General features: G+C 41.9%; 1 protein-coding gene across 5 annotated transcripts in view; it reads left to right on the forward strand.

Moving 5' to 3' along the window:
* LOC130358582 (serine/threonine-protein kinase Nek5-like) overlaps positions 1-26,201 on the forward strand; it is a 72,262-nt gene that overhangs the window by 526 nt on the left and 45,535 nt on the right. For 3 of the 5 annotated variants that reach the window (XM_056562021.1, XM_056562023.1, XM_056562024.1), the window contains exons 1-2: positions 9,200-9,432; positions 23,017-23,153. In XM_056562021.1, coding sequence (XP_056417996.1) covers positions 23,037-23,153 — 117 coding nt within the window. In that variant the 5' untranslated portion in view covers positions 9,200-9,432; positions 23,017-23,036. Of the gene's footprint in view, positions 1-9,199; positions 9,433-23,016; positions 23,154-26,201 lie in introns of those variants that run through there. The other 2 variants (XM_056562022.1, XM_056562026.1) reach the window with 2 other exon arrangements.

The following is a 26,201-nucleotide window of genomic DNA, read 5'->3' on the forward strand; positions in this document are numbered from 1 at the left end:
TTTCGAGAGAATTGTAATTCTATTAAGCTAACTGTCTAAAATCTAAAAGCAAAAAAACCTCACAAGTCACGACACTGGATATCACTTGCCCTTTAAAACAGAAAGTGTGTTACAATATATTACAGTGATGACTTGCACAACATGGGCTAAATTTATCATCTTCCCGTATGTCACATTAGATACTCCCTAGTGAGAAGTAAATGGAATAACATCTGACTTTCTGTATATAGATCTGGATAGGGAAGCCCGGGTACAAGGCAGATGACACAGTAAGTTGACCCGCTTTGGTACATTACACTTCATATGTTAACAATTCTATAGACAGCAATAAAGTGGCGCTCCACTAGGCTTATATGGGATTGACAACACTACAACACTGAGTCAGGGGAGGGGTATAAGTATTGACGTATGTAAATCTGTAGGGATGGTATTCATACATAGGGATCAATACATGAATAGATTTGTAATGCCCCAATACGGAACATGGTCCTGTATTACACTTAGTGTCCTGGGGGCTCTCCTGTAGTGTCTCCCCCATAATGAAGTTAGTGTTACTATCTCTAGCCAGTACAAGGTTATGTATTAGGTGTATATAAAGTATGAAGGACCAATGTAAATGTGTAAAGGACCTTTGGAGTTATCACATGTTACCCAGAGAGAACCAGTTGACCACCGGACCTGCAGCTTGACCTATGGGCTTCTGGCTCAGCCCCCGATATAAGAGGGGGAGCCATTACAATCTCTCTCTCTTCTACCACATCTCTCTCTTTCACCATCACTCCTGCTGAGGAACAGCAAAGCACAGACATCACAGATCCAGCATCCATTACACCTGTAGGCCATAAAGCCTGCACACCAGCCACATTGTCAGTAAGTCAACTCATCTATGTCTACTGTCTCTACCTACAACAAAGTCGAGTTTCCAGTCAAGTCAATTATAGTCAGAGTGGCTGCATGGAAGTCTGATCCAAAAGTATTGCACCCCAAGCAAGCTGCAGGGCCCTTTCCATGTTACTGGCTGACTCTCTGCGATTCTGGCCTAGCTGTAAAGACTAACAACTGTCTGACCTCAGTAAAGACTCCATTAACCATAACCTGGTCGTGGACTCTTCTTGCCCTGCCTAACCTTGGGATAACGGAGATACCGTTTGGGTGGTTACCGATCCCCAAAAACCACTCTGGCGTCACGAACATTAGGGATTAATAACATCTTGCCTGTGGTTAATACCATCTGCCCCATCCACCTACACCCTTCACACCCCATGGTCACACCACAACTCGGGGTCACCACTTTGTATAGATTGTATGAGCTTGTATAGTATCACCATAAGAGCTGTTTTTATTCAGTATACGTTTATAACTAGGATCTCAGTGTAATATGGTCTCACAGTCTCTATGATAATGTGATATAACTGTATTGTCAAGTCTCTATCAGATATTATATGACTGTATAGGTGGTTTCCAACACGTCAGAAAACCTGTGGGTACTTGTATAAATTCTTGGGGGTCCGATAGTGAGGCTCAGATTAAGATGTCCCGCCTCCATGACCTCATTCTTTATGATTATTTTGGTGTCCCCTGAGGTTTTCTCCTTTCAATAGTTTCCCAGTGCTCGGTATACAATTTACCACTTTTTCTTTTGCTTTTCCTTTACATGATGACTGTCTATACAGGTGAAACTCAAAAAAGTAGAATATCGTGCAAAGTTCCTTTATTTCAGTAATGCAACTTAAAAGGTGAAAGTAAAATATGGAAGAGGCTCATTGCATGCAAAGCAAGATCGTTCAAGCTGTGATTTGTCATAATTGTGATGATTGTGGCTTACAGCTCATGAAACCCCCAAATCCCCAATATATTATAGGATTTGGGGAGCCATGTCTTCTGCTGGTGTTGGTCACTGTGCTTCATTAAGTCCAGGGTCAACGCATCCGTCTACCAGGAGATTTTGGAGAACTTTATGCTTCCTTTCCTTTTAAGTTGCATTAATGAAATACAATGGACTTTTGCACGATATTCAAATTTTTCGAGTTTCACCTCCATGTATAGACAAGCCCCATAGTATGTGCTGTCCTCCTACCCTAGTACAGTGGTCCCTCAACATACGATGGTAATCCGTTCCAAATGGACCATCGTTTGTTGAAACCATCGTATGTTGAGGGATCCGTGCAATGTAAAGTATAGGACAGTGGTCTTCAACCTGCGGACCTCCAGATGTTGCAAAACTACAACACCAGCATGCTGGGAGTTGTAGTTTTGCAACATCTGGAGGTCCCCAGGTTGAAGACCACTGGTATTGGAGGTTATACTCACGTGTCCCCGCCGCTCCGGACCGTCACTGCTTGTCACCGCTGCCCTGGATGTCACCCTCCATCGCTGTTGCCGCGTCCCTGACGCTCCAGCAAGGCCTCTGCTTCCCCGGCATCCTCGCTCTCTGTCGCCGCCATCACGTCGTTACGCACGCCGCTCCTACTGGATGACGGGACAGCGTGCGCAGCGATGTGATGACGATGATGGAGAGCGCCAACGATGCAGGGGATCCTGAAGAGGACGCGCCGGAGCCCCTAGGACAGGTGAGTGATCATCACCGCAGCACACGGGGCACCGTAAACGGTTATCCGGTGGCAGCTGAAGCAGTCTGCGCTGCCGGATAGCTGTTTATCCGATGGCCCCGACATACAAAAGCATCGTATGTTGATGCCTCTGAGAGGCCATCGTATGTTGAAATGATCGTATGTCGGGGCCATGGTAGGTCGGGGGGGGGGGGGGGGGGGGTCACTGTAGTTAAAGGGTTTTTCCAAGATTTTAATCTTGATTTCCTTTCATGGAGATAGACGATCAAAAATGTTAAACTACAAAACAAATATAAATCCTAAAGTGTTACTGTCATAAAAAATGTCATAGAAACATGTCAAAAGTTTTGATTAGTCAGGGTCTGAGTGCTGAGACCCCTACTGTTCAATCTGCCGTCTCCTCGATAAATAAGATGTGTTTTATAAAAGACAGTAAAATGTTAGCTGTAGAAATACAGGAAATAAGTGGAGTAAAGATGATTCCTTTATTGGTTGACTGAGAAGATATTAGTGCAAGCTTTTATGACCTCTCTGCCCGATGAAGGTACCTGAGAAGTCTTGAAGACTTATCATTGTGGCATTATCATATTTTTTTTTTGCTTTGTTTTTGTTTATGTGCGGCACATTTATTATATTATAAAGGGGGTTGATAAATTTGGTGCACATTAAGCAAAAAAAACTATAAATCACTTCAGGACACCATTTTGTATATATTCCCTTCTCTTCTCTGCTACTTTTTAAGGTTGCATTCCCACAGGGCGTATACGCAGCGTATTTGACGCTGCGCAAAATTTATGGCAGCAGCGGGAAATACGCTGCGTATCCCTTGGTCACTATACACACAGGGCTTTCCGGCGGCAGCCCTATGTGTGTAGTGAGTTTTGGAGGCGGAGCCATATGCCGGCGTGACTGTGACGCGTGGCTCCGCATCCAAAACTCACTACACGCATAGGGCTGCCGCCGGAAAGCCCTGTGTGTATAGTGACCAAGGGATACGCAGCGTATTTCCCGCTGCTGCCATAAATTTTGTGCAGCGTCAAATACGCTGCATATACGCCCTGTGGGAACGCACCCTTAAAGTGCTTTCCAAAGGCAGTTTTGTAAGCCAGGTGTGCAAATTTTTTTTTTGGGGGGGGGGGGATCAGCTATTTCTTTTTTTTTATGCCTATGTGTGACTTTTGTGGGTACATAAAGTAGCAAACATTCTTACCTAAGCAACTTTCAGTTTTCACTATGCAGTGGTCATGGATTTATGATGTGCAAACGTCGCACGTAGGCATAAAAAAAGCTGCAAACCCCACCAAAAAGTCTCAACCCTATGCCAAACTGCCTCTGAAGACTCTGTAAAAAAAACACTTACAAAAAGTGTGACGCCAAATTTATGAACCCCCACTTCATAGTATGATAAATGTGTCACACAGAAGCAAAACCAAAGCAACAAAAATGACTTCAAAACTCACTTTCCAAAGACAACAATGATATTTGTCCCCATTGTAATTTATTTATATAGCTCCAATTATGCACCAAATTATGCAGTATTTTACAATTCTGAGGGTACAAACAAGGACAAATATCAGATATTACCATATTACACACTAATTATTCCAACAAGACGAGTGAGGGCCCTGCTGGCAAGAGTAGGAATGAGCTACAACAGCTTAGATGCTGCGGTTGCTGCTGACAGGCTTCAGATGATGTCACCTCTGCTGGGGAACGCCCCTTCCCAGTCTGTGAATCTGACTGAGACTGAGCAGAAAATACAGAGTAAAATCAAGGTAGAAAACTAAAACATAATGAAAATAAAGGCAGGGGGTGGTTTATCATGATGGGGGCAGTGAACTGGGAGGATTATAAAATTTAACAAGATCATGAGAGGTGCTCTTTAACCCCTTAAGGACTCAGGGTTTTTCAGTTTTCGCACTTTCGTTTTTTCCTCCTTACCTTTTAAAAATCATAACCCTTTCAATTTTCCATCTAAAAATCCATATTATGGCTTATTTTTTGCGTCACCAATTCTACTTTGCAGTGACATTAGTCATTTTACCCAAAAATTTACGGTGAAATGGAAAAAAAATCATTGTGCGACAAAATCGAAGAAAAAAGCGCCATTTTGTAACTTTTGGGGGCTTCCGTTTCTACGCTGTGCATATTTTGGTAAAAATTACACCTTATCATTATTCTGTAGGTCCATACGGTTAAAATGATACCCTACTTATACAGGTTTGATTTTGTAGTACTTCTGGAAAAAATCATAACTACATGCAGGAAAATTTATACGTTTAAAAATGTCATATTCTGACCCCTATAACTTTTTTATTTTTCCATGTACAGGGCGGTATGAGGACTCATTTTTTGCACTGTGATCTGAAGTTTTTATCGGTATGATTTTTGTTTTGATCGGACTTTTTGATCACTTTTTATTCATTTTTTAATGGTATAAAAAGTGACCAAAAAAAGGTTTTTTTTTTGCTTAGAAATTTTTTAGCGCGTACCCCATTAACCGTGCGGTTTAATTAATGATATATTTTTATAGTTCGGACATTTATGCACGCGACGATACCACATATGTTTTTTTTTTACCCTGTTTTATTTTTTTTATGGGAAAAGGGGGGTGATTCAAACTTTTATTAGGGAAGGGGTTAAATGACCTTTATTTACACTTTTTTTTAACTTTTTGTTTTGCAGTGTTATAGCTCCCATAGGGACCTATAACACTGCACACACTGATCTTTTACACAGATCACTGGCATGTATTAACACGCCTGTGATCAGTGTTATCGGCGCTTGACTGCTCCTGCCTGGATCTCATTCGATCGGACACCGAGGAGGCAGGTAAGGGCCCTCCCGGTGTCCTGTAAGCTGTTCGGGACGCCGCGATTTCACCGCGGCGGTCCCGAACAGCACGACTGACTAGCGATCGGCGATGTGTGGTATTAGCCACGGGTCCCGGACGTTGATGAGTGGCGGGACCGACGCGATATGATGCGTGATCGCGGCGCGATCCCGCTTCATATCGCGGGAGGCGGCGCAGGACGTAAATATATACGTCCTGCGTCGTTAAGGGGTTAAAGGGGTACTCCGGTGGAAAACATTTTTTTTTTTTTTTAAATCAACTGGTGCCAGAAAGTTAAACAGATTTGTAAATGACTTCTATTTAAAAATCTTAATCCTTCCAGTACTTTTTAGCAGCTGTATGCTACAGAGGAAATTCTATTATTGTTGAATTTCTTTTTTGTCTTGTCCACAGTGCTCTCTGCTGACACCTGATACCCGGATCAGGAACTGTCCAGAGCAGAAGAAAATCCTCATAGCAAACCTATGCTACTCTGGACAGTTCCTGACACAGACAGAGGTGTCAGCAGAGAGCACTGTGGACAAGAAAATCTTACCTTTATTCTTGCTCACATAGTGCAATCTCCCAGCAGGAAAAAGTGGGCATTTCCCAGCAGGCATGACATCGCTGAAGCCTGCTGGTGGACCACTTCCGCCCTCACATGGTTGCAGCTCTGTGATGAATAGAAGACCTCAAGCTCTGTGCAGCTTTCAGTGAGGCTCTGTGCAACTGTCAATCAAGCTCAGTGCAGCCAGAAGAACTTCCTGAGTTCGGTCTCCTGCTAGGCCGGGAGGAGACCAAACTCACTGTATTAATTGTGGCAGGGAACAGAACAGAGCCACCTAGTGGCTGTTTTTTCTATTACATTTTAAACATATTTATGTTGATAATTATAAAAGCAAGTGAATGGGAAAGTGTCTGCTAATTACACAAGGAACACTATATTAAGAGTTTTATTTGGTGACAGGCACTCTTTTTAAAGGAATAGTCCGGTACGGACTATTCTTATTCTATCCTGCCTGGGCTGCAAAAAAAAGTGAGAATAAACTTTCACTTACCTTCCTACGTTCCCCCGGAGCTGTCTTCTTCCTACTTCCCTTAGCCTGGGGCAGCAATGTCCGGTGATAGGCTGAAGTGCCATGTGATGTTCCGGGCTAAGGGAAGTAGGAAGAAGACAGCCCGGCCGACCGATCAGCTGTAGCGGAGCTCCGGGGGAACGTAGGAAGGTAAGTGAAAGTTTATTTTCACTTTTTCTGCAGGCCGGACAGGATAGAATCAGAATAGTCTATACCAGACTATTCTGTTAACTTCCTGTGCAGCATACAACAGCTGATAAGTACTGGAAGGATTAAGATGTTCTAATAGAAGTAATTTACAAATCTGTTTAACTTTCTGGCACCAGTTGATTTAAAAATATTTTTTCCATTGGAGCACCCCTTTAATATAATGGAATACTGTGTGACCACCAGGATCTTTTGTACATATATAGCCACTTGTTAATTCTTTTGTGTAGTATCCTTGTGAGCTAGTGTTTCCTATTATTACCGATTTACAAATAATACCCTTATACAATATCACAACATGCTAGCAAAACCCTCAACAGGCTGTACAGGGTACATATACCCAACGCCATTGTATTGTGCCTGCGTGCGGTATATTTTATTCTCTGTGTATTCCTAGAAGTATGCTATGGCTCCATATCAGAAGTTGAATGTCATTTAGTATAGTTGTATTACAGGCTGTATAGGGGATACATATATCTAGCACCATTGTATTGTGCCTGCATGCAGCATATTTTATTCTCTATGTATTTCTAGAAGTATGCTATGGCTCCATATTAGAACTTGAATGTTGTCTTAGTATAGTAGTATTACACGCTGTACATATACTTATACCTAGTGCCATTGTATTGTGCCTGCATGCGGTATATTTTATTCTGTATGTAGTGATAGAAATAAATACTATGGCTCCATATGAGAAGTTACAGTAAATGTTGTCTTAGTATAGTAGTATTACAGGCTGTACATATCCTTATACCTAGTGCCATTGTATTGTGCCTGTGTGCGGTATATTTTATTCTGTATGTAGTGATAGAGATATATACTATGGCTCCATATGAGAAGTTAAATGTTGTCTTAGTATAGTAGTATTACAGGCTGTACAGACATACATATACCTAGTGCCATTGTGTTATGCCTGCATGCGGTATATTTTATTCTATATGTAGTGATAGAAATAAATACTATGGCTCCATGTGAGAAGTTACAGTAAATGTTGTCTTAATATAGTAGTATTACAGGCTGTACAGACATACATATACCTAGTGCCATTGTATTGTGCCTGCGTGCGGTATATTTTATTCTGTATATAGTGATAGAAATAAATACTATGGCTCCATATGAGAAGTTAAATGTTGTCTTAGTGTAGTAGTATTACAGGCTGTACATATACTTATACCTAGTGCCATTGTAGTGTGCCTGTGTGCGGTATATTTTATTCTGTATGTAGTGATAGAAATAAATACTATGGCTCCATATGAGAAGTTACAGTAAATGTTGTCTTAGTATAGTAGTATTACAGGCTGTACAGACATACATATACCTAGTGCCATTGTGTTGTGCCTGCGTGCGGTATATTTTATTCTGTATGTAGTGATAGAAATAAATACTATGGCTCCATATGAGAAGTTACAGTAAATGTTGTCTTAGTATAGTAGTATTACAGGCTGTACATATACTTATACCTAGTGCCATTGTAGTGTGCCTGTGTGCGGTATATTTTATTCTGTATGTAGTGATAGAAATAAATACTATGGCTCCATATGAGAAGTTACAGTAAATGTTGTCTTAGTATAGTAGTATTACAGGCTGTACATATACTTATACCTAGTGCCATTGTAGTGTGCCTGTGTGCGGTATATTTTATTCTGTATGTAGTGATAGAGATATATACTATGGCTCCATATGAGAAGTTAAATGTTGTCTTAGTGTAGTAGTATTACAGGCTGTACAGACATACATATACCTAGTGCCATTGTGTTGTGCCTGCATGCGGTATATTTTATTCTGTATGTAGTGATAGAAATAAATACTATGGCTCCATATGAGAAGTTACAGTAAATGTTGTCTTAGTATAGTAGTATTACAGGCTGTACAGACATACATATACCTAGTGCCATTGTGTTGTGCCTGCGTGCGGTATATTTTATTCTGTATGTAGTGATAGAAATAAATACTATGGCTCCATATGAGAAGTTAAATGTTGTCTTAGTGTAGTAGTATTACAGGCTGTACATATACTTATACCTAGTGCCATTGTAGTGTGCCTGTGTGCGGTATATTTTATTCTGTATGTAGTGATAGAAATAAATACTATGGCTCCATATGAGAAGTTAAATGTTGTCTTAGTGTAGTAGTATTACAGGCTTTTCAGCCTCCCGGATGTAAACTAGAATCTTACTATTAGGGTGCATTCACACGTCTGTATTTCTGCTGCAGATTTTGTTGCTGCAGATTTTGCTGCCCATTGACTTCAATGGGAAGCAAAATCTGCGGAAACAAATCTGCAGCAGAAAATCTTCACGTGTGAACGCACCCTAAGACTATAGGAGATCTTGAAAATACGAAGATGTCTTGTAAGTTGTTCTGACACATCTAAGGGGAGATTTATCAAAACCTGTGCAGAGGAAAAGTTGCCCAGTTGCCCATAGCAACCAATCAGATCACTTCTTTCATTTTTAACAAGGCCTCTTCAAAAGGAAAGAAGCGATCTGATTGGTTGCTATGGGTAACTGGGTAACTTTTCCTCTGCACAGGTTTTGATAAATCTCCCCCCTACTAATGTTTCTGTTCAGGTATTAATAAGAAGGTTTCCTTGTTTAGCTACGTAAAGTGACACCGGGGGTGGGGAGGAGTTGCAGGACTACATTTCCCATGATGCATCTGGAGAGGGCTCGTGCACCTGTAGAGAAGCCTGTACAGTATTGTGATCATCCCAGAGAGGGAGACAGGCGTCCAGCACTTCCTTCTGGTGAGTACAAGGCTGGGGTGAGATCTGCCAGTAAGAGTTATAGAGGTACAGTCATTACTGTACTGACAGGGTTAAGTGATCAGGGGGGCCAGGCAGTCCTGGAGGTGGTCTTCTTTCTATATGTTGTATCTTGTATCCCTAGAAACCAGAGGAGGAGCATTCAAGATGTAATGAAGGGAGCAGGAGGGATCTAGCCTGGATGCTACATTGTGCAAGAAAAGTAATAGCTACAAAAAGGCAAATAGAAAACAAAAACTATCCTAGGAATCTTTCATCTGTTCCAAATACGTAACCCAATACATAAATGTATCCAGGAAAGCTGGGTGATACGCCCTATTCCAGTCTTTCCCAACAAGTGTGCCTGCAGCTGTTGCAAAACAGGCTGTCCGGGCATGCTGGGAGTTGTAGTTTTGCAACAGCTGCAGGCACTCTGCTTTGGAAACGCTGCAGCAGCAAGCAAGCAAGAAATGCAAGCAGCTATAACTATAATGGCTGAATATAGTATTTTACATGACAAAGGACAGATAAACAGTTTTTATTTTATTTAATTATTTAATTATTTATTTTTATTCATTTTCTCGAATGGACCTTAGGCTGTGCTCACACATGGCGGGGCCGCTGCAAATATTTTTATTATTGTTCTACCCAAAATCCAGGTAGAAATAGCACAGTTTAAGGACTCAGACCATTTTATTTTTATGTTTTCGTTTTCAAAAAATCATAACGCTTTTATATTTTCATCCACAGACTAGTATGAGGGCTGGTTTTTTGCGCGACCAGTTGTCCGTTGTAATGTCATCACTCACTTTACCATAAAATGTATGGCACAAACCAAAAAAAAAATACTATTTGTGTGGGGAAATTAAAAAGAAAACCGCAATTTTGCTAATTTTGGATGGTTTCGTTTTCATGCCGTACAATTTGCGGTAAAAATTACGAATAAAATGATACCCATGATAACACACTTTTCTATTACTGTTGCACTTAAAAAAAATTGCAAACTTTTTAACCAAATTAGTACGTTTAAAATCCCCCTATTTTGAAGACCTATAACTTTTACATTTTTTCGTACAAGCGGCGGTATGAGGGCTCATTTTTTGAGCTGTGATCTGTACTTTTTATTGATACCATATTTGCTTATATAAATCTTTTAATACATTTTTTATCATTTTTTGGGGGAATAAAATGTTATAAAAAAGCAGCAATTTGGGGCTTTTTTTTTTTTTTTACATTCACGCCGTTCACCGAACGGTATCATTAACATTATATTTTAATAGTTCTGATATTTACGCAAGCGGCGATAACAAATATGTATATTCATACATTAACCCCTTAAGGACTCAGCGTTTTTCCGTTTTTGCATTTTCATGTTTTTCCTCATCACCTTCTAAAAATCAGAACGCTTTCAATTTTGCACCTAAAATTCCATATGATGACAACTTTGCTGTGACATCAGTCATTATACAAAAAATCCACGGCGAAACAGAAAAAAATTTCATTGTGTGACAAAATTTAAGAAAAAATTTCATTTTGTAATTTTGGGGGCTTCCGTTTCGATGCAGTGCATTTTTCGGTAAAAAAGACACCTTCTCTTTATTCTGTAGGTCCATACGGTTAAAATGATCCCCTACTTATATAGGTTTGATTTTGTATTACTCCTGAAAAAAATCATAACTACATGCAGGAAAATTTATACTTTAAGAATTCTCATATTCTGACCCCTATAACTTTTCTATTTTTCCGCGTACGGGCCGGTATGAGGGCTCATTTTTTGCACTGTGTTCTGAATTTTTTAGTGGTACCATTTTTGTATTGATCAGACTTTTTGATCGCTTTTTATACATTTTTTCATGATATAAAAAGTGACCAAAAATATTCTATTTTGGACCTTGGCATTTTTTTGCGCGTACGCCAGTGACCGTGCGGTTTAATTAACAATATATTTTTATAGTTCGGACATTTCCGCATGCGGCAATACCACATATGTTTATTTTTATTTACACTGTTTTTTTTTTTATGGGAAAAGGGGGGTGATTCAAACTTTTATTCACTTTTTTTTTTTTTCACTTTTTTTTTTTTCACTAGGGTGCTATAACACTGCACACACTGTTCTTTTACACTGATCCCTGCAAAGCCATAGCTTTGCATGGATCAGTGTTCTAGGGGCTTGATTGCTCAAGCCTGTAGCTCAGGTTTGGAGCAATCAAATGCCGATTGGACGCGAAGGAGCAAGGTAAGGGGACCTCTGCTCCCGTCCTAGCTGATCGGGACATCAAGATTTTATCGCGATAGTCCCTATCAGCCCGACTGAGCTGCCGGGAAGCTTTTACTTTCGTTTTAGATGCGGCGATCAACTTTGATCGTTGTGTCTGAAAAGTTAATAGCATGCGGCACAAAGATCTGTGCCGCACGCTATTAGCCCAGAGTCCCGGTTATCATTAGCCGCCAGGACCGGCCGGGTATGATGCGGGGGTCACGGCGTAGCCCCGTTTTAAATACTGGGATGTGATATTAGTCCCCATAGGGGACTATATATTGCAATCATTCGATTGCTAATACTGTTCAGTGCTATGCATAGGCCATAGCACTGATCAGTATTATCGGTCATCTTCTGCTCTGGTCTGCTTGATCTCAGTCCAGAGCAGAAGACCATTGGAAGGCAGCGGAGGCAGGTGATGGGACCTCCATCTGCTGTTCTGGATGATCGGATCGCCACGGCAGCGTTGCGGGCGATCCGATCATCCATTTTAGTGACCGCATCGCTGCAGATGCCGAGATCTGTAGTGATCACGGCATCTGAGGGGTTAATGGCGGACATCTGCCTGATTGCGGATGTCGGCCATCACCGGCGGGTCCCTGGCATGCTATGAGCAGCCGGGACCTGCCGTGCATGATCCGGGCATTGCTCTGATGCTCGCGGTTATGTATAGGATGTAAATATATGTCCTGGTGTGTTAAGTACCAGCTCACCAGGACCCTCATACCACCCTCATGGATTCTGTTTCTGACGGTTTAAGTGGACACATGCACATTTGTGGCCTGCTCGAGGTCATTTTGTAGGGCTCTGGCAGTGCTCCTCCTTGCACAGAGGCGGAGGTAGCGGTCCTGCTGCTGGGTTGTTGCCCTCCACGTCTCCTGATGTACTGGCCTGTCTCCTGGTAGCGCCTCCATGCTCTGGACACTACGCTGACAGACACAGCAAACCTTCTTGCCACAGCTCGCATTGATGTGCCATCCTGGATGACCCGCACTACCTGAGCCACTTGTGTGGGTTGTAGACTCCGTCTCATGCTACCACTAGAGTGAAAGCACCGTCAGCATTCAAAAGTGACCAAAACCACTGACACCCTCTCCATCTCTGGCCTGGCACCTCAGCATTCTGGACATTTATGTTTAGAACACTGGCAGGGCTAGTCTTCGTCCCCCTCCATTTATGTCTATGGGAGAAACAGAGATACAGTATTCGCATATCTCCGTCTCTCCCATCGAGATAAATGGAGGGGGTATGTCGGCCACTGCTTCGGGCTGTGGTTTCCAGTAATCCGGCACAGAGAAGAGATCAATCTTAGCATGCAGATTACCGGGGTGCATGGGGGGGAGGTCATGGGGAGTTCCGGTAGCTGGACCCCCGCGATCAGACACTTATCCCACACTATTTTCATGATCTCTGCTGTTAAAGGATTCATTTTTGTTTACCAGAGCCTGAAACTCTATAAAGCTAGATGTGTTTACAGGTGAGAGGTGGACGCCATTGTCTAGAGAAAATGGTCTGTGAGCTAACCCCTTAAAGGGTACTCCGGTGGAAAACTATTTTTTTTTTAATTAACTGGTGCCAGAAAGTTATACAGATTTCTAAATTAATTCTATTAAAAAAAATCTTAATCCTTCCAGTATTTATCAGCTGCTGTATGCCCCACAGGAAGTTCTTTTCTTTTTTTAAAGGGGTATTCCAGAAAAAAAAAAATTTTTATATATCAACTGGCTCCAGAAAGTTAAACAGATTTGTAAATTAAAAATAAAGAAATTGGGGTATGTGCAGCTCACAAAATAAATTAGTCGAGGCTATATGGAATGTACTTACACCAAAAAAGTACAAATGTAAAATAATTTGTAGAGAGAAAAAGGTACCAAAAAGCCTCTAGATTAATACCATAAATGGTACATGATGATTTAATTACAGAAGAATGAAATCGGACTGTGCTTCACTTTATATGATGAAAAGATATTTAATATAAAATAATTACAAATGAAACATTAATATAAAATAATATAAATCAAATCCAAAACATAAATTGATACCTCCTTACACAGAGCCCTTGTGGGGAGGTAATATGTAATAATATACAGTAATAAAATTACTAAAAATCTGTTTGTAAATCCGCTTATAAAGTGCAGTCTTCCGCTAATCCAACATTGAGTAAACCGGCATAGTTCACTTTTTGTAAAGTGCACTCCGTGATCATATGTATTGTAAAATGTCAAGATTTTTACAGACAGCTCATATAGTCGTATAGTTACCAACTCCCATAGATGGTGTAATTGTATGGCTGGACGTCCGAGAGGCAGATGACAAGTGCTGTGGAGGCTGTGTCCGGCGCTGGCATGCGCTTACGGCGACGGGCCCGGTTGCCACAGGCCTAGGAGAAGTCGCCGGTCACGGAGGTAGATGGATTACTCCGGAGATGGAAACAAACTCGGAGACAGATGGATCTGCTCTGGGGACAAAGCAAAGCCTCGTGGAGAGTCTCTCGGCGTCTCTCGGCGTTTGATGATGGTAAAGCAGGCAAAATGCCGCCAGGTGTAGAAGCAGGATAATACGGAGCTTAATAGGATTGGTAGGAAGATGCGGTTGGTGGATTGCGGTAGTCGGGCGGTAATAGTCTCTTTCTCTAGACGCGTTTCAGGGTACTTTATAAACGACCCTTTCCTCAGTAGAGATATCATATCTTATATTATATCTATTATATTATATCATATCTTATATCTCATATATTATATGAGCTGTCTGTAAAAATCTTGACATTTTACAATACATATGATCACGGAGTGCACTTTACAAAAAGTGAACTATGCCGGTTTACTCAATGTTGGATTAGCGGAAGACTGCACTTTATAAGCGGATTTACAAGCGGATTTTTAGTAATTTTATTACTGTATATTATTACATATTACCTCCCCACAAGGGCTCTGTGTAAGGAGGTATCAATTTATGTTTTGGATTTGATTTATATTATTTTATATTAATGTCTCATTTGTAATTATTTTATATTAAATATCTTTTCATCATAAAAAGTGAAGCACAGTCCGATTTTATTCTTCTGTAATTCAATCATCATGTACCATTTATGGTATTAATCTAGAGGCTTTTTGGTACCTTTTTCTCTCTACAGATTTGTAAATTACTTCTATTAAAAAATCTTAATCCTTTCAGTACTTATGAGCTGTTGAAGTTAAGGTTGTTCTTTTTCTGTCTAAGTGCTCTCTGATGACACCTGTTTCGGGATCCGCCCAGTTTAGAAGAGGTTTGCTATGGGGATTTGCTTCTAAACTGGATGGTTCCCGAGACACTTAGACAGAAAAGAACAACCTTAACTTCAGAAGCTCATAAGTACTGAAAGGATTAAGATTTTTTAATAGAAGTAATTTACAAATCTGTTTAAATTTCTGGAGCCAGTTGATATATATATATAAAAAAAAAAAAGTTTTTTCCTGGATAACCCCTTTAATTTCTTTTCAGTCTGATCACAGTGCTCTCTGCTGACACCTCTGTCCATGTCAGGAACTGTCCAGAGCAGAAGCGAATGCCCATAGCAAACCTCTCCTGCTCTGGACAGTTGATAAGTAATGAAAGGGTTAAGATTTTTAAATAGAAGTAATTAACAAATCTGTTTAACCTTCTGGCACCAATTGATTTAAAATAAATTGTTTTCCACCGGAGTACCCCTTTAATGACAGGCCAATTTTATTTTTTGTAGTTTTGCTTCTTCCTTTTATTCTAAGAGCCATTACTCTTTTATGTCTTTTTTCTGATCTATTATCTGACCAATAAACAGCAATCATTTTCATGGCCCCGTTCACCAAGCATAATATTACATTATATTTTTTTAGTTCAGACATTTGTGTAGGAGGCGGCACCAAATATGTTTATACTTTTTTTATTTATTTATTTTTATTCGAAAAAATAAGAAAAGGAGGACAATTTGGGAAATTTATTAGGGGAGGGGCTTTTTTTATAGTTTTAAAAGCTTTTTTTTTTTTTTTTTTTTTTACTTTTAAGTCCCTCTAGGGGACTTTTATAAGCAATCATTAGACTGCTTATACTGATCAATGCTATGTTATATCAAAGCTTTGATCAGTTGGATCAGTGCTCTGCTGGTACAGCCTGCCTGTGACAGACTGTATCAGCAGAATGACTATGGCAGGCACAGTGACCTAGTAACTTATCGGATAGGGAGTGGATTTGTAGCTTTTGCTTACTCCTGAGTAGCGCTGCCATATCTTCCTTCTGGTCCACCATTATTTCATCAGTTTGTGCTTTCAGGAAGCGGGATATAAAATCCCTCCCAGATGTTACACACTCAGCTCCATGCTACCTGGCCAAATGTGGATCCGATGTGTTGGTGTTGTGGCTCTTCTGAAGGCTTGTTTCTTCACACTTCGTGAAAGGCACCTGCTCCTCTACCGACAACCATATCCATCCTTCCCTTTAGTTACCAATAATGACAGACAACTGATAACTTTCTTAAGTGGACTTGGGGTCGGCCACAGCTTTATTAACTCCATTAATTAACATAACATTAACCTCTAACCTCCTGTAGGTTGGTAACCGGAGAGGAAGCGCACTGCCAGCCGCCGGCATTAGCCGACGAGCAACGCAGCCATCCACCTCCCTTCTTAATAAACTAACTCCTGTACCGCCAGCTGTGACTAAAGAAAAACAAAAGAGACCGAAAACAATGCCAAAGCTACCACAGATCACGACTCACAACATGATATACAGTTTTACAAAATTGTGAAACAAATTTTTTATTTTTTTTATTATTTTATTTTATTTATTTATTTTTTGCATAAAACGGGGTTACAATAAAACAGAACGTAACAAAAAGAGGGCGGGAGGGTGGGAACTCCTGCTGGATAAAACCGGTAAGAGGAAGGGGAGGGGGAAAACACAGTGTTATATACCCACATTGCCCAACCCCTTCCTCCCTGAGACTACACTCCCTTTATTAACCCCTGATGGTCAACATCCCTCCCTGCTATAGTAAAGGGAATACGGGGAGGGGGGGCTAACTTACTGAGGGCTGCCATAATAACCCCTTCTCACAGTCCGTGCCACCTGGTCCTAACACGGCCCGGTGTCATCCAGCACTTTCAGGTCTTCTCAACCTTCTTTTGAGATAAAGTCTCTTCTACTTTTCGCTAAGTTAAAGGTTGACGATAGCATTGACACCTGCTCTTTTCCTTCTGCATCACTGTGAAATCTCCATGAAAGTCTACAAACGTTCCTAGTCATAGCTGCTAGGGCCTGTATTCCTCTCTCTGGAAACAACCTGTCTGCATCTCATGATACATTCTACCACCAGTGCTACCCTTGGATTCAATTCCAAGACACCGTTAAAAAATTCTGATATGTTGCGTTCTCAGTCCCCTCTGATAGCACCTGTTTCTTTTCAGGCTCTGCTGAGGTGTCCAGATTCCTCGTTGCCTTGAGCTCTGCCTGACCCTGGCCTTCCACTATGTGGAGGGTTCCCCCCCCCCCTTCTCTTCATTCCTCTTGCCTTCCCACCCTCACCCCTTCTTGTCCCACCTCTCCCTTTCCCTCTTTGTGACCTGTTGTTGGGTTCCCCCCGCGTCCTGCTTCCTGTAACATTGTTGTCTCTGTTTGCCCTCTCTGCCTTTGGTTTATAGATAATACCCTGAGGGGGGTCTCGACTGGAGGCTAACGCCTTCAGTGTTCTGCTGCCTCATTGTACAATCACATTTCTGCCAGTCAACCAGATTACATGTTGTTCACCAACTGGCCTTGTTACTGATTTTATGTTGATCACCATTTTGCCTTGTTTGTACTTTTATGCACTTTCTATATTGTGTTTTCTTTTTTTTACTTTTTGTAAAGGGGTTTGACCCTGGTTGTTGAGGCCCTCGTAGGCTCTTTCAAGAATAAAAAAAAAAAAATGCTTTATATGTGATGATTGTCTGATAGGTGGGTATCTGACCGCTGGGACCCCCACAATCATGAGACCAAGGGTCCTATATCTCCCTGGTTGAATGGTGTGGAGGTCAAACATGAACAATGCAGCTCCATTTATCCCTATAGATCAGATGACGATAGTCAAGTACTGAACTCTGCTTTCTCAGGACTATAAAGCTGCAGTGTGCGTATCCAAATTCGGCACCATTCATTCAGTGGATTAGTTATGTGTTGCTCATGGGAAAACCCCATTAATGTAACAGCATTAATCTCTCTTCTGTCCAGATATTTTGCTACAATGTATCAGTACAGATATAAAATAGTAGTCTATAGGCTCACAAAGTTTTGCCTGAACTAAATTCTTTGATAACTATCTGTCAGCTGTGAACTGATTTTTAGCCTTTTGGGTGTAAACGGAATGGAGCCAATTCACAAAGGGGGAGATTTATCAAAACCTGTGCAGAGGAAGAGTGGTGCAGTTGCCCATAGCAACCAATCAGATCGCCTCTTTCATTTTCCACAGGCCTCTAAAGAGGCCTGTGGAAAATGAAAGAAGCAATCTGATTGGTTGCTATGGGCAACTGCACCACTCTTCCTCTGCACAGGTTTTGATAAATCTCCCTCAAAGTTGTTTGCGCATTTGGAGCATTATTGTGTAATCTTGTTTTAGACACATTTATGCAATGACCACCATCTGGGTGTGGTTTCATCTACACATGGCAGCTGCATTGTGGGGCTATTCCATAACATAGACTGGAATGATGAGGGAAACAGAAAAAGCAGATGCTGTCAGCCCTGTGGTCAGAAGTAACAACAGCGTTACCAGTTATGTAGAAGAGCTGCACAGGTTCTACAGCAGAAAAATGTGTCGACAGGTTTTAACCTGGACTATTTAGAAATGTGGTTTGATTTTTTTTATTATTTAGGTAGTACATTAAAGAAAGTCTGAGTATATAGATACCGTATTTTTCGCCGTATAAGACGCACTTTTTCTTCCCCAAAACTGGGGGGAAAAAGTCGGTGCGTCTTATACGGCGAATACACCCCTATCGCGGCGGTCCCTGCGGCCATCAACGGCCGGGACCCGCGGCTAATACAGGACATCACCGATCGCGGTGATGCCCTGTATTAACCCTTCAGACGCGGCGATCAAAGCTGACCACCGCGTCTGAAGGGAAAGTGACACTAACCCGGCTGTTCGGGACCGCCGCGGCGGTCCCGAACAGCCCGACTGAATAGCCGGGTTAGTGCTTACAGGACACCGGGAGGGACCTTACCTGCCTCCTCGGTGTCTTCTCCGTTCAGGGATCCCCTGTATGCCGGCGCTCTCCTTCCTCGTCATCACATCATTGCGTACGTGCGTCGGCGTGCGTAACGACGTGATGACGGCGACGGAGAGCGAGGATACCCGGCCGGCAGCAGAGACGTTCCGGAGAGACAGGGACACGGCGACAGTGATGAAGCGACATCCAGGGCAGCGGTGACGGGTCCGGAGCGGCGGAGACAAGTGAGTATTACCTCCTCCTGCAGTGGTCTTCAATCTGCGGACCTCCAGATGTTGCAAAACTACAACTCCCAGCATGCCCGGACAGCCAACGGCTGTCCGGGCATGCTGGGAGTTGTAGTTTTGCAACATCTGGAGGTCCGCAGGTTGAAGACCACTATTGGGTTCAAAATCTTAATTTTTTTAGATTTTGCCCCTAAAAATTGCCCCTAAAATTTGCCCCTAAAAATATACGCCGGTGCGTCCTATAGGACGAAAAATACGGTATATGCATAGTCTTTAAAGAGTGCAGGCTGAGGTATGACTGTATAAATAAATAAACCTTTGATATGTTATATATATGCGAAGTTTGGCGCGTCCGGGGTCCCAGACACCACCACACAGCTGTGTGCTTGAGTTCCGGGCTCGTCGATTGATGCATCTCATTACAGGAAATTATAGTTGGTCTGAGGTAAAAAACTAAAAAACTATTTAATCTGTGGACATTTTTAATATAGATCCAGAAGAGATAATGCAGTTTACGGTATAAAGAGATTACTGTTATAGGGAGGTTTTATTTTCACAATAAATTGTGACCGCACCTTCCTCTACACCTTAAGGGCGTCATGATTTTAGAGTATCCGATCTCCATATAGCACAGAGGTCATAAATACAAAACAGTAATTTCCTGTAATGTTTTGTTAAAACACGCTGGTCTCCCCTCACCCGTATCCTGAATGTCAAAGTACATTATACTTCAATATAAATAACCATTTGCATAAGTCAGGGCGAATGCTTCCGTAAGTCAGAGGCTGATGGAACATAATACAAAATTCTATCTGCCAAATTCATATTGCATCCACAAGATAAAAAGAAAACCCTCCTTATGTAACAGCAGGCATATAAGGTATAGTAAGGCCCCATAAAAGTCTATTAAAGGGGTATTCCAGGATGCCCCCTTGAGATCATGTGACTAATGACGTATTATCCTTGGCCGCATGGAATTCTGGGAAAGGTCAGAGGCAACTGTAAAATAAAAAGCCTTGCATTACAGCACTTCAGGTGTGGGCCCATGCATGAAAATGGGACAAAGTGCCAGACACGGACAGAGGTGTCAGCAGAGAACTACACAATTTTCTCTGTAATATACAGCAGCTGATAAGTACTGGAAGGCTTCAGATTTTGAAATCGAAGTAAATTACAAATCTGCATAACTTTCTGGCACCAGTCGAAAACATTTGTTTCCACCGGAGTTCCCCTTTAATGACCTAGGACAGCTCTGTATAACCTCTGCTACTACCTAAGCTTAGGATTTCTCCCTAGAAATACAGGCTGTTGAATAAATGATTTGTTACAATAAACTGCTGGTGTTTTGTGTCAGTTTAAGGTTCGGAGAGCATATATTAAAGAGCAGGTCAGTAACACAGTATATATAGCCGTTCCTAGAGCTGTGGGGGTGATCTGGTAATCTGTGGGGCTACAGGGGCATCCAAATGTCCTATGTTTTCCTGGGATGGAGTAGAGTGTGCATGTTCATGGTGAAGTTATGAGAAACCACGATCGCTAAGGGTATGTTCACACTGAGGAATTTATTTTGCTTGCTTTTTCTTCACCATTTTCAATTGACTTTCATGGACTTTATGCTGTCCTGTTCACACTGAGGAATTTTTTCTAGCAGAATTTGACACTGAATTCTGTTCCTCCTGAAGATAGAACATGTTCAGGCGGAACCCATGAGTAAAAGCACATTGAAGTCAATGGGATTTTTTTCTTCCTGACGAAATCCATTTCGTGCAGAATTCAGGGGGAATTCATGTGGAATCCAAAAAAAGTAGAATTGAAAAGCCTCCTCCTTCATTTCCGCGTGGAAATTCTGCTCGAATTCAGCGCAAAATCTGCAAGTTCCGTGCAAATTCAGCTTGATAGATAAAATGACAGAAGTTTCCTGACCAAAATTATTCCTTGTGAATTCCTCAGTGTAAACGCACTCTAAAGTGCAATTTTGTAAAAATAAATAAATAAATAAATAATTAAATCAATAGCCAAATTGTAATAAAGTGCATGCTTTACATGTCTAAGCCAACTCAGACATGTAAAGCATGCACTATATTACAATTTGGCTATTGATTTAATAATTTTTTTTTTTTTTTTTTTACAAAATTGCCCTTTAGAGTGTGTTTACACTGTCTATTAAAGGGGTACAATGAATCCAACAGTAAACCGAAAAACATTTATGCTAAGATATACCATGCTTTTCCCGTGGTGGGCCTATTATTCACTGTAATAGACTGAGCATATTTTACTAGTGACTACATTCCACCCATCTCCCAAACATAACATTATATTTTGTGCACAGCAGGGAGCGTTTTGGAGTTTGTAAAATAAAAGTATATGTTCAGGATATGGACCGATCACATTTACTAGTAGACTACATTCCTTCCACAAAAATGAATAGCCGTGCTGCGGGTATGCTGTGTTACATGTTAGCATACCTTTGTGCTGGTTTGCCAACATATATTTTGGATGTAGAGGCCCAAATTAGTGTGATCCCAGCATAAAGACATGTTCCTATTTTTGCAAATACATTAATTTAGAAAGTTTGCCTCATTTTCTTTATATTCTTGCTCCTTGTTGACAGAGGCCCTGGGGGAGCGGAGGAAGGTATGTACATCTTCATTTATTTTTTTACTGCCGGCACTATGGGGGACAATTTTTATGGTCTGGAGTTCTCCTCTAATATTTGGTTGCACACCCTTTGGAAAAAATAACTGAAATGCTTCCTATAACCATCAATAAGCTTCTTACACCTCTCAGCCGGAATGTTGGACCACTCTTCCTTTGCAAACTGCTCCAGGTCTCTCCACAGGTGTTCAATGAGATTTAGATGTGGGCTCATTGCTTTACCAAAAAGCTCTATCTTGGTCCCATCTGTCCACAAGATGTTTTCCCAGAAGGATTTTGGCTTATTCAAGTTCACTTTAGCAAAATGTAGTCTTGCTTTTTTATGTCTCTGTGTCAGCAGTGGGGTCCTCCTGGGTCTCCTGCCATAGGGAGATTAGCTGCAGTGCCATGGGTTGCAAACTTCTTGATAATGTTGTGCACTGTGGACAAAGCCAAATCTAGATCTCTGGAGATGGACTTGTAACCTTGAGATTGTTGATATTTTTCCACAATTTTGGTTCCCAAGTCCTCAGACAGTTCTCCTTTCTGTTGTCCATGCTTAGTGCGGCACACACAGACAAACAATGCAAAGACTAAGTGAACTTCTCTCCTTTTTATCTGCTTTCAGGTGTGATTTTTATATTTCCCACACCTGTTACTTGCCCCAAGTGAGTTTAAAGGAACATCACATTCTTGAAACAATCTTATTTTTCCACAATTTTGAAAGGGTGCCAATAATTTTGTCCAGCCCATTTTTGGAGTTCGGTGACATTATGTCCAATTTGCTTTTTATCTTCCCTTCTTTTGGTTTAGTTCCAATACACACAAAGGGAATAAACATGTGTATAGCAAAACATGTGTTACTGCAATCCTTTTCTGTGAGAAATACTCAATTTTCTTGAAAAATTTCAGGGGTGCCAACATTTACGCCATGACAGTGCTATACTTCCCTTAAATGCCTCTGCTGAAAAACTGTAAGGTTTTATATTGCCTACTAAAATTACGCCAGTGCTTCTCCAAAGCAGAGTTATATTTCACTTACATTTTCTCTGTGGTTTGTAGAATAGAGATCCTGTATCTTCCCTTAGTGCCCCAAGATGCATAGAGGGAAATACTCAGTCCACTCGCATAAAAAAAAAAACCTACACATTTTATGGGCCTCTAAAGTAAAGTAATGTGTTAAGGAATAATTCATTTCATAAAATGTCCTTTTTATATTCATTTTTTTTTCTTTTTTTCTCCTTATTAGGTTCAATCTGACAGTAAACGATGAATAACTATGAAATCATTCGGATGATCGGAGAAGGAGCATTTGGAAAAGCTTTTCTGGCCAGAGGAAAAAGGGACAGTATACAATGTGTGATCAAAGAAGTGAATCTCTCCAAGGTGCCTTGTGTCTATATATATCATATTAGTAGGAGGGCCCAAGCCATGGCTTATGATAAATGTGGTGTCTCGGTACCGTATTGCATACCGTACCTAGTGTGGGGGTCCCCAAAGTCAGAGTAACTACGCTCAGGTAGGGTCCCCCAGGTGGGACAGCCCCTAGTCGCCTCTCCCCTACTCTAATTCTCTAATGTTAATACATGTACATATTTAATAATAATGTATATTTAATATAATGTATAGTACTTACCTTGTTTAGCGTCGCAGGACCTTCGGTCATGTGACCATGTTAATATCCTCTATGGTATGTTGGAGGACCTTTGGAGGTCCTTGGGTCATGTGTTACCCATAATTCTTTGTAATGGTGATTGACACAAGTATTGGACCAATTAGCTCTAGTCCAGCCCCTGCCCATATAAGGGAGCTGTAGCCAATTATTGCTCTCTTTGGTTGCTGCTCTCGTGGATGCCGGACTAGCAGGACGGATCTGCGCAACTTGCAAAGACACGCTAGGGCTGAAAACCTACCGGCCTCTGCAGAACTAAACCGTGAGTTCTAAACTAATCCCCGCTAAAGCTAGCGTGACTACTGGACTGCAACTAAATCCCCTAAATCCAGTGGAACAGCGCATATTACCCTTAAGACTCTAAACTGCTAAAGTCCCAACCTTTGTCAATCTCCAAAGAAAGCTTGCATGTATAGCAACTGTTCCGGTTATGAAGCTTGCATAAAATCTTCAGTAAAAGTTAAATCTGTTTCAGCAAACTCTCTGGTTGTGGACATTCCATTATTATCTACCTCCCTATCGCTCTTGGGAAGGGTGGCGGTAGGACAAGCATTACTGAGGAGCCCTCACCCTGGCGTCATAAATAGCAAGGGTTAACAAGCACCCTTTAGTATCCGTACAGCTGCACTCCCCATACCCTACTCCCCCAGGCTATCACATAAATATATAAGTAAAATCCTAATTTCTGATTGGGATCCAATGAGCGGCGCTAGGACCACACGGACTGCATTGCTGTCCCTATAGATGGCAATGCATTTTTGAGCGGATCCGCCAAAAGATCTGCACAGAAATGCATTGCCGTCTATGGGGACTGCAATGTAGTCAGAAATTCCATCCAGAGCTTCCACAGTGTTAGCTTAGCCTTTAGTTCAGCTGCTGTACTGTGGGAGGTTTATCAAAAATTTTTCAGAAGAATAATATTGCTTCTTTCATTTTTAAAGAAACCTGTGAAAAATGGAAGAAGCAAATTCATTGGTTGCTATGGGCAACTGCAGCACTCTTCCTCTACACGGGCATTGATAAATCTCCCCCATTGTGCTTGTTTGGCATCAGAGACCTGGGCCAGTTTAAGGCCTCTTACACAATGTGGTCAGGCTCCGCTATGTGGAATTCTGTTTATTTTAGCGAAGAAAGAAATAGTACATGCACTATTCCCCCCCACTAAAATCTGGTAAACAATGGGATCTCGAAGGACCCTAATTAAGTCAATGGGATCCATCGGGACTTGATGGACGGGATGGAGCACAATGTGAATTTAACGTAGGACTAGGACATCACATATTTGTTACAGAATTTTGGCTATGGAATCTGCACTGTAATTATGCAATAAAGCACAATGTTAGGAAATTGAGTTTTAAGAAAATCCCATTTATTTACAGCGGTGAATGCCTCCAGCTGTTGCAAAACTACAACTCCAAGCATGGAGGCACACCGGTTGGAAAACAATGACTCACAGCATAATACATGTCCACATTAGATGTTACATATGCTGTGGATCAAAGCACTAGTGAACCTGTGAACTCTGACTCCGTTACCTTTAAACTAGATGATCAGAATCCTACCAAAGCTGTTGTGCATGTTAATCTAGTTCTCTCTCATGCAGGGTTGATGGTTGTTCTACTCTCTCCGTTTACACAACACAGGAGCATACATTCTGTAGATAATTTTCCTCCGGCTGTCTGGGCATGCTGGGAGTTGTAGTTTTGCAACAGCTGGAGGCACCCTGGTTGGGAAACACTGTCACCTAGAAGCTGGTCTACTCCATTTTGCTGGGTTCTTAGACCTTCTGTCAGAGGTATACATCAGGAGGACTCCCAATATACAGGGGGGCCAGATTAAGGCTGACTGGAAGACGGAGCACTTCATTATGATGCCCCCCGGCAGTTCCCCGCATTAGGTTGTAGTTCCCCACATTAGGTGCAGTATAAGTACCCGCACATTAGGGGTGTAGTACAGTTCCCCCACATTAGGGGTGCAGTATAATCCCCCAACATTAGGGGTGCAGTATAGTCCCCCCCACATTAGGGGTGCAGTATAGTTCCCCCCCCCCACATTAGGGGTGCAGTATAGTTCCCCCCCCCCCACATTAGGGGTGCAGTATAGTTCCCCCCCACATTAGGGGTGCAGTACAGTCCCCCCCCACATTAGGGGTGCAGTATAGTTCCCCACATTAGGTGCAGTATAGTTCCCAACATTAGGTGCAGTATAGTTCCCCCACATTAGGTTGTAGTTCCCCACATTAGGTGCAGTATAAGTACCCGCACATTAGGGGTGCAGTATAGTTCCCCCCCCCCCACATTAGAGGTGCAGTATAGTTCCCCCCCCCCCCCACATTAGGGGTGCAGTATAGTCCCCCCCCCACATTAGGGGTGCAGTATAGCCCCCCCCCACATTAGGGGTGCAGTATAGTTCCCCCCCACATTAGGGGTGCAGTATAGTTCCCCCCCCACATTAGGGGTGCAGTATAGTTCCCCCCCACATTAGGGGTGCAGTATAGTCCCCCCCCCACATTAGGGGTGCAGTATAGTTCCCCCCCCCCACATTAGGGGTGCAGTATAGTTCCCCCCCCCCCCCACATTAGGGGTGCAGTACAGTTCCCCCACAGACATACAGCCTTCAGCCATATACAGTGTATGGCTGGAGGCTGTATGCCTGTTTACTGACCCAGTGTTATGACCACCACTCCTCCGGGGTCACGATCTACTGCTATGGCCTACGGGCCATAGCAGTAGGTCCCGGGACTGGAGAGGAGCGTTGGTCGG

Source organism: Hyla sarda, chromosome 2 (genome assembly GCF_029499605.1).
Source record: "Hyla sarda isolate aHylSar1 chromosome 2, aHylSar1.hap1, whole genome shotgun sequence".
Lineage (NCBI taxonomy): Eukaryota > Metazoa > Chordata > Amphibia > Anura > Hylidae > Hyla > Hyla sarda.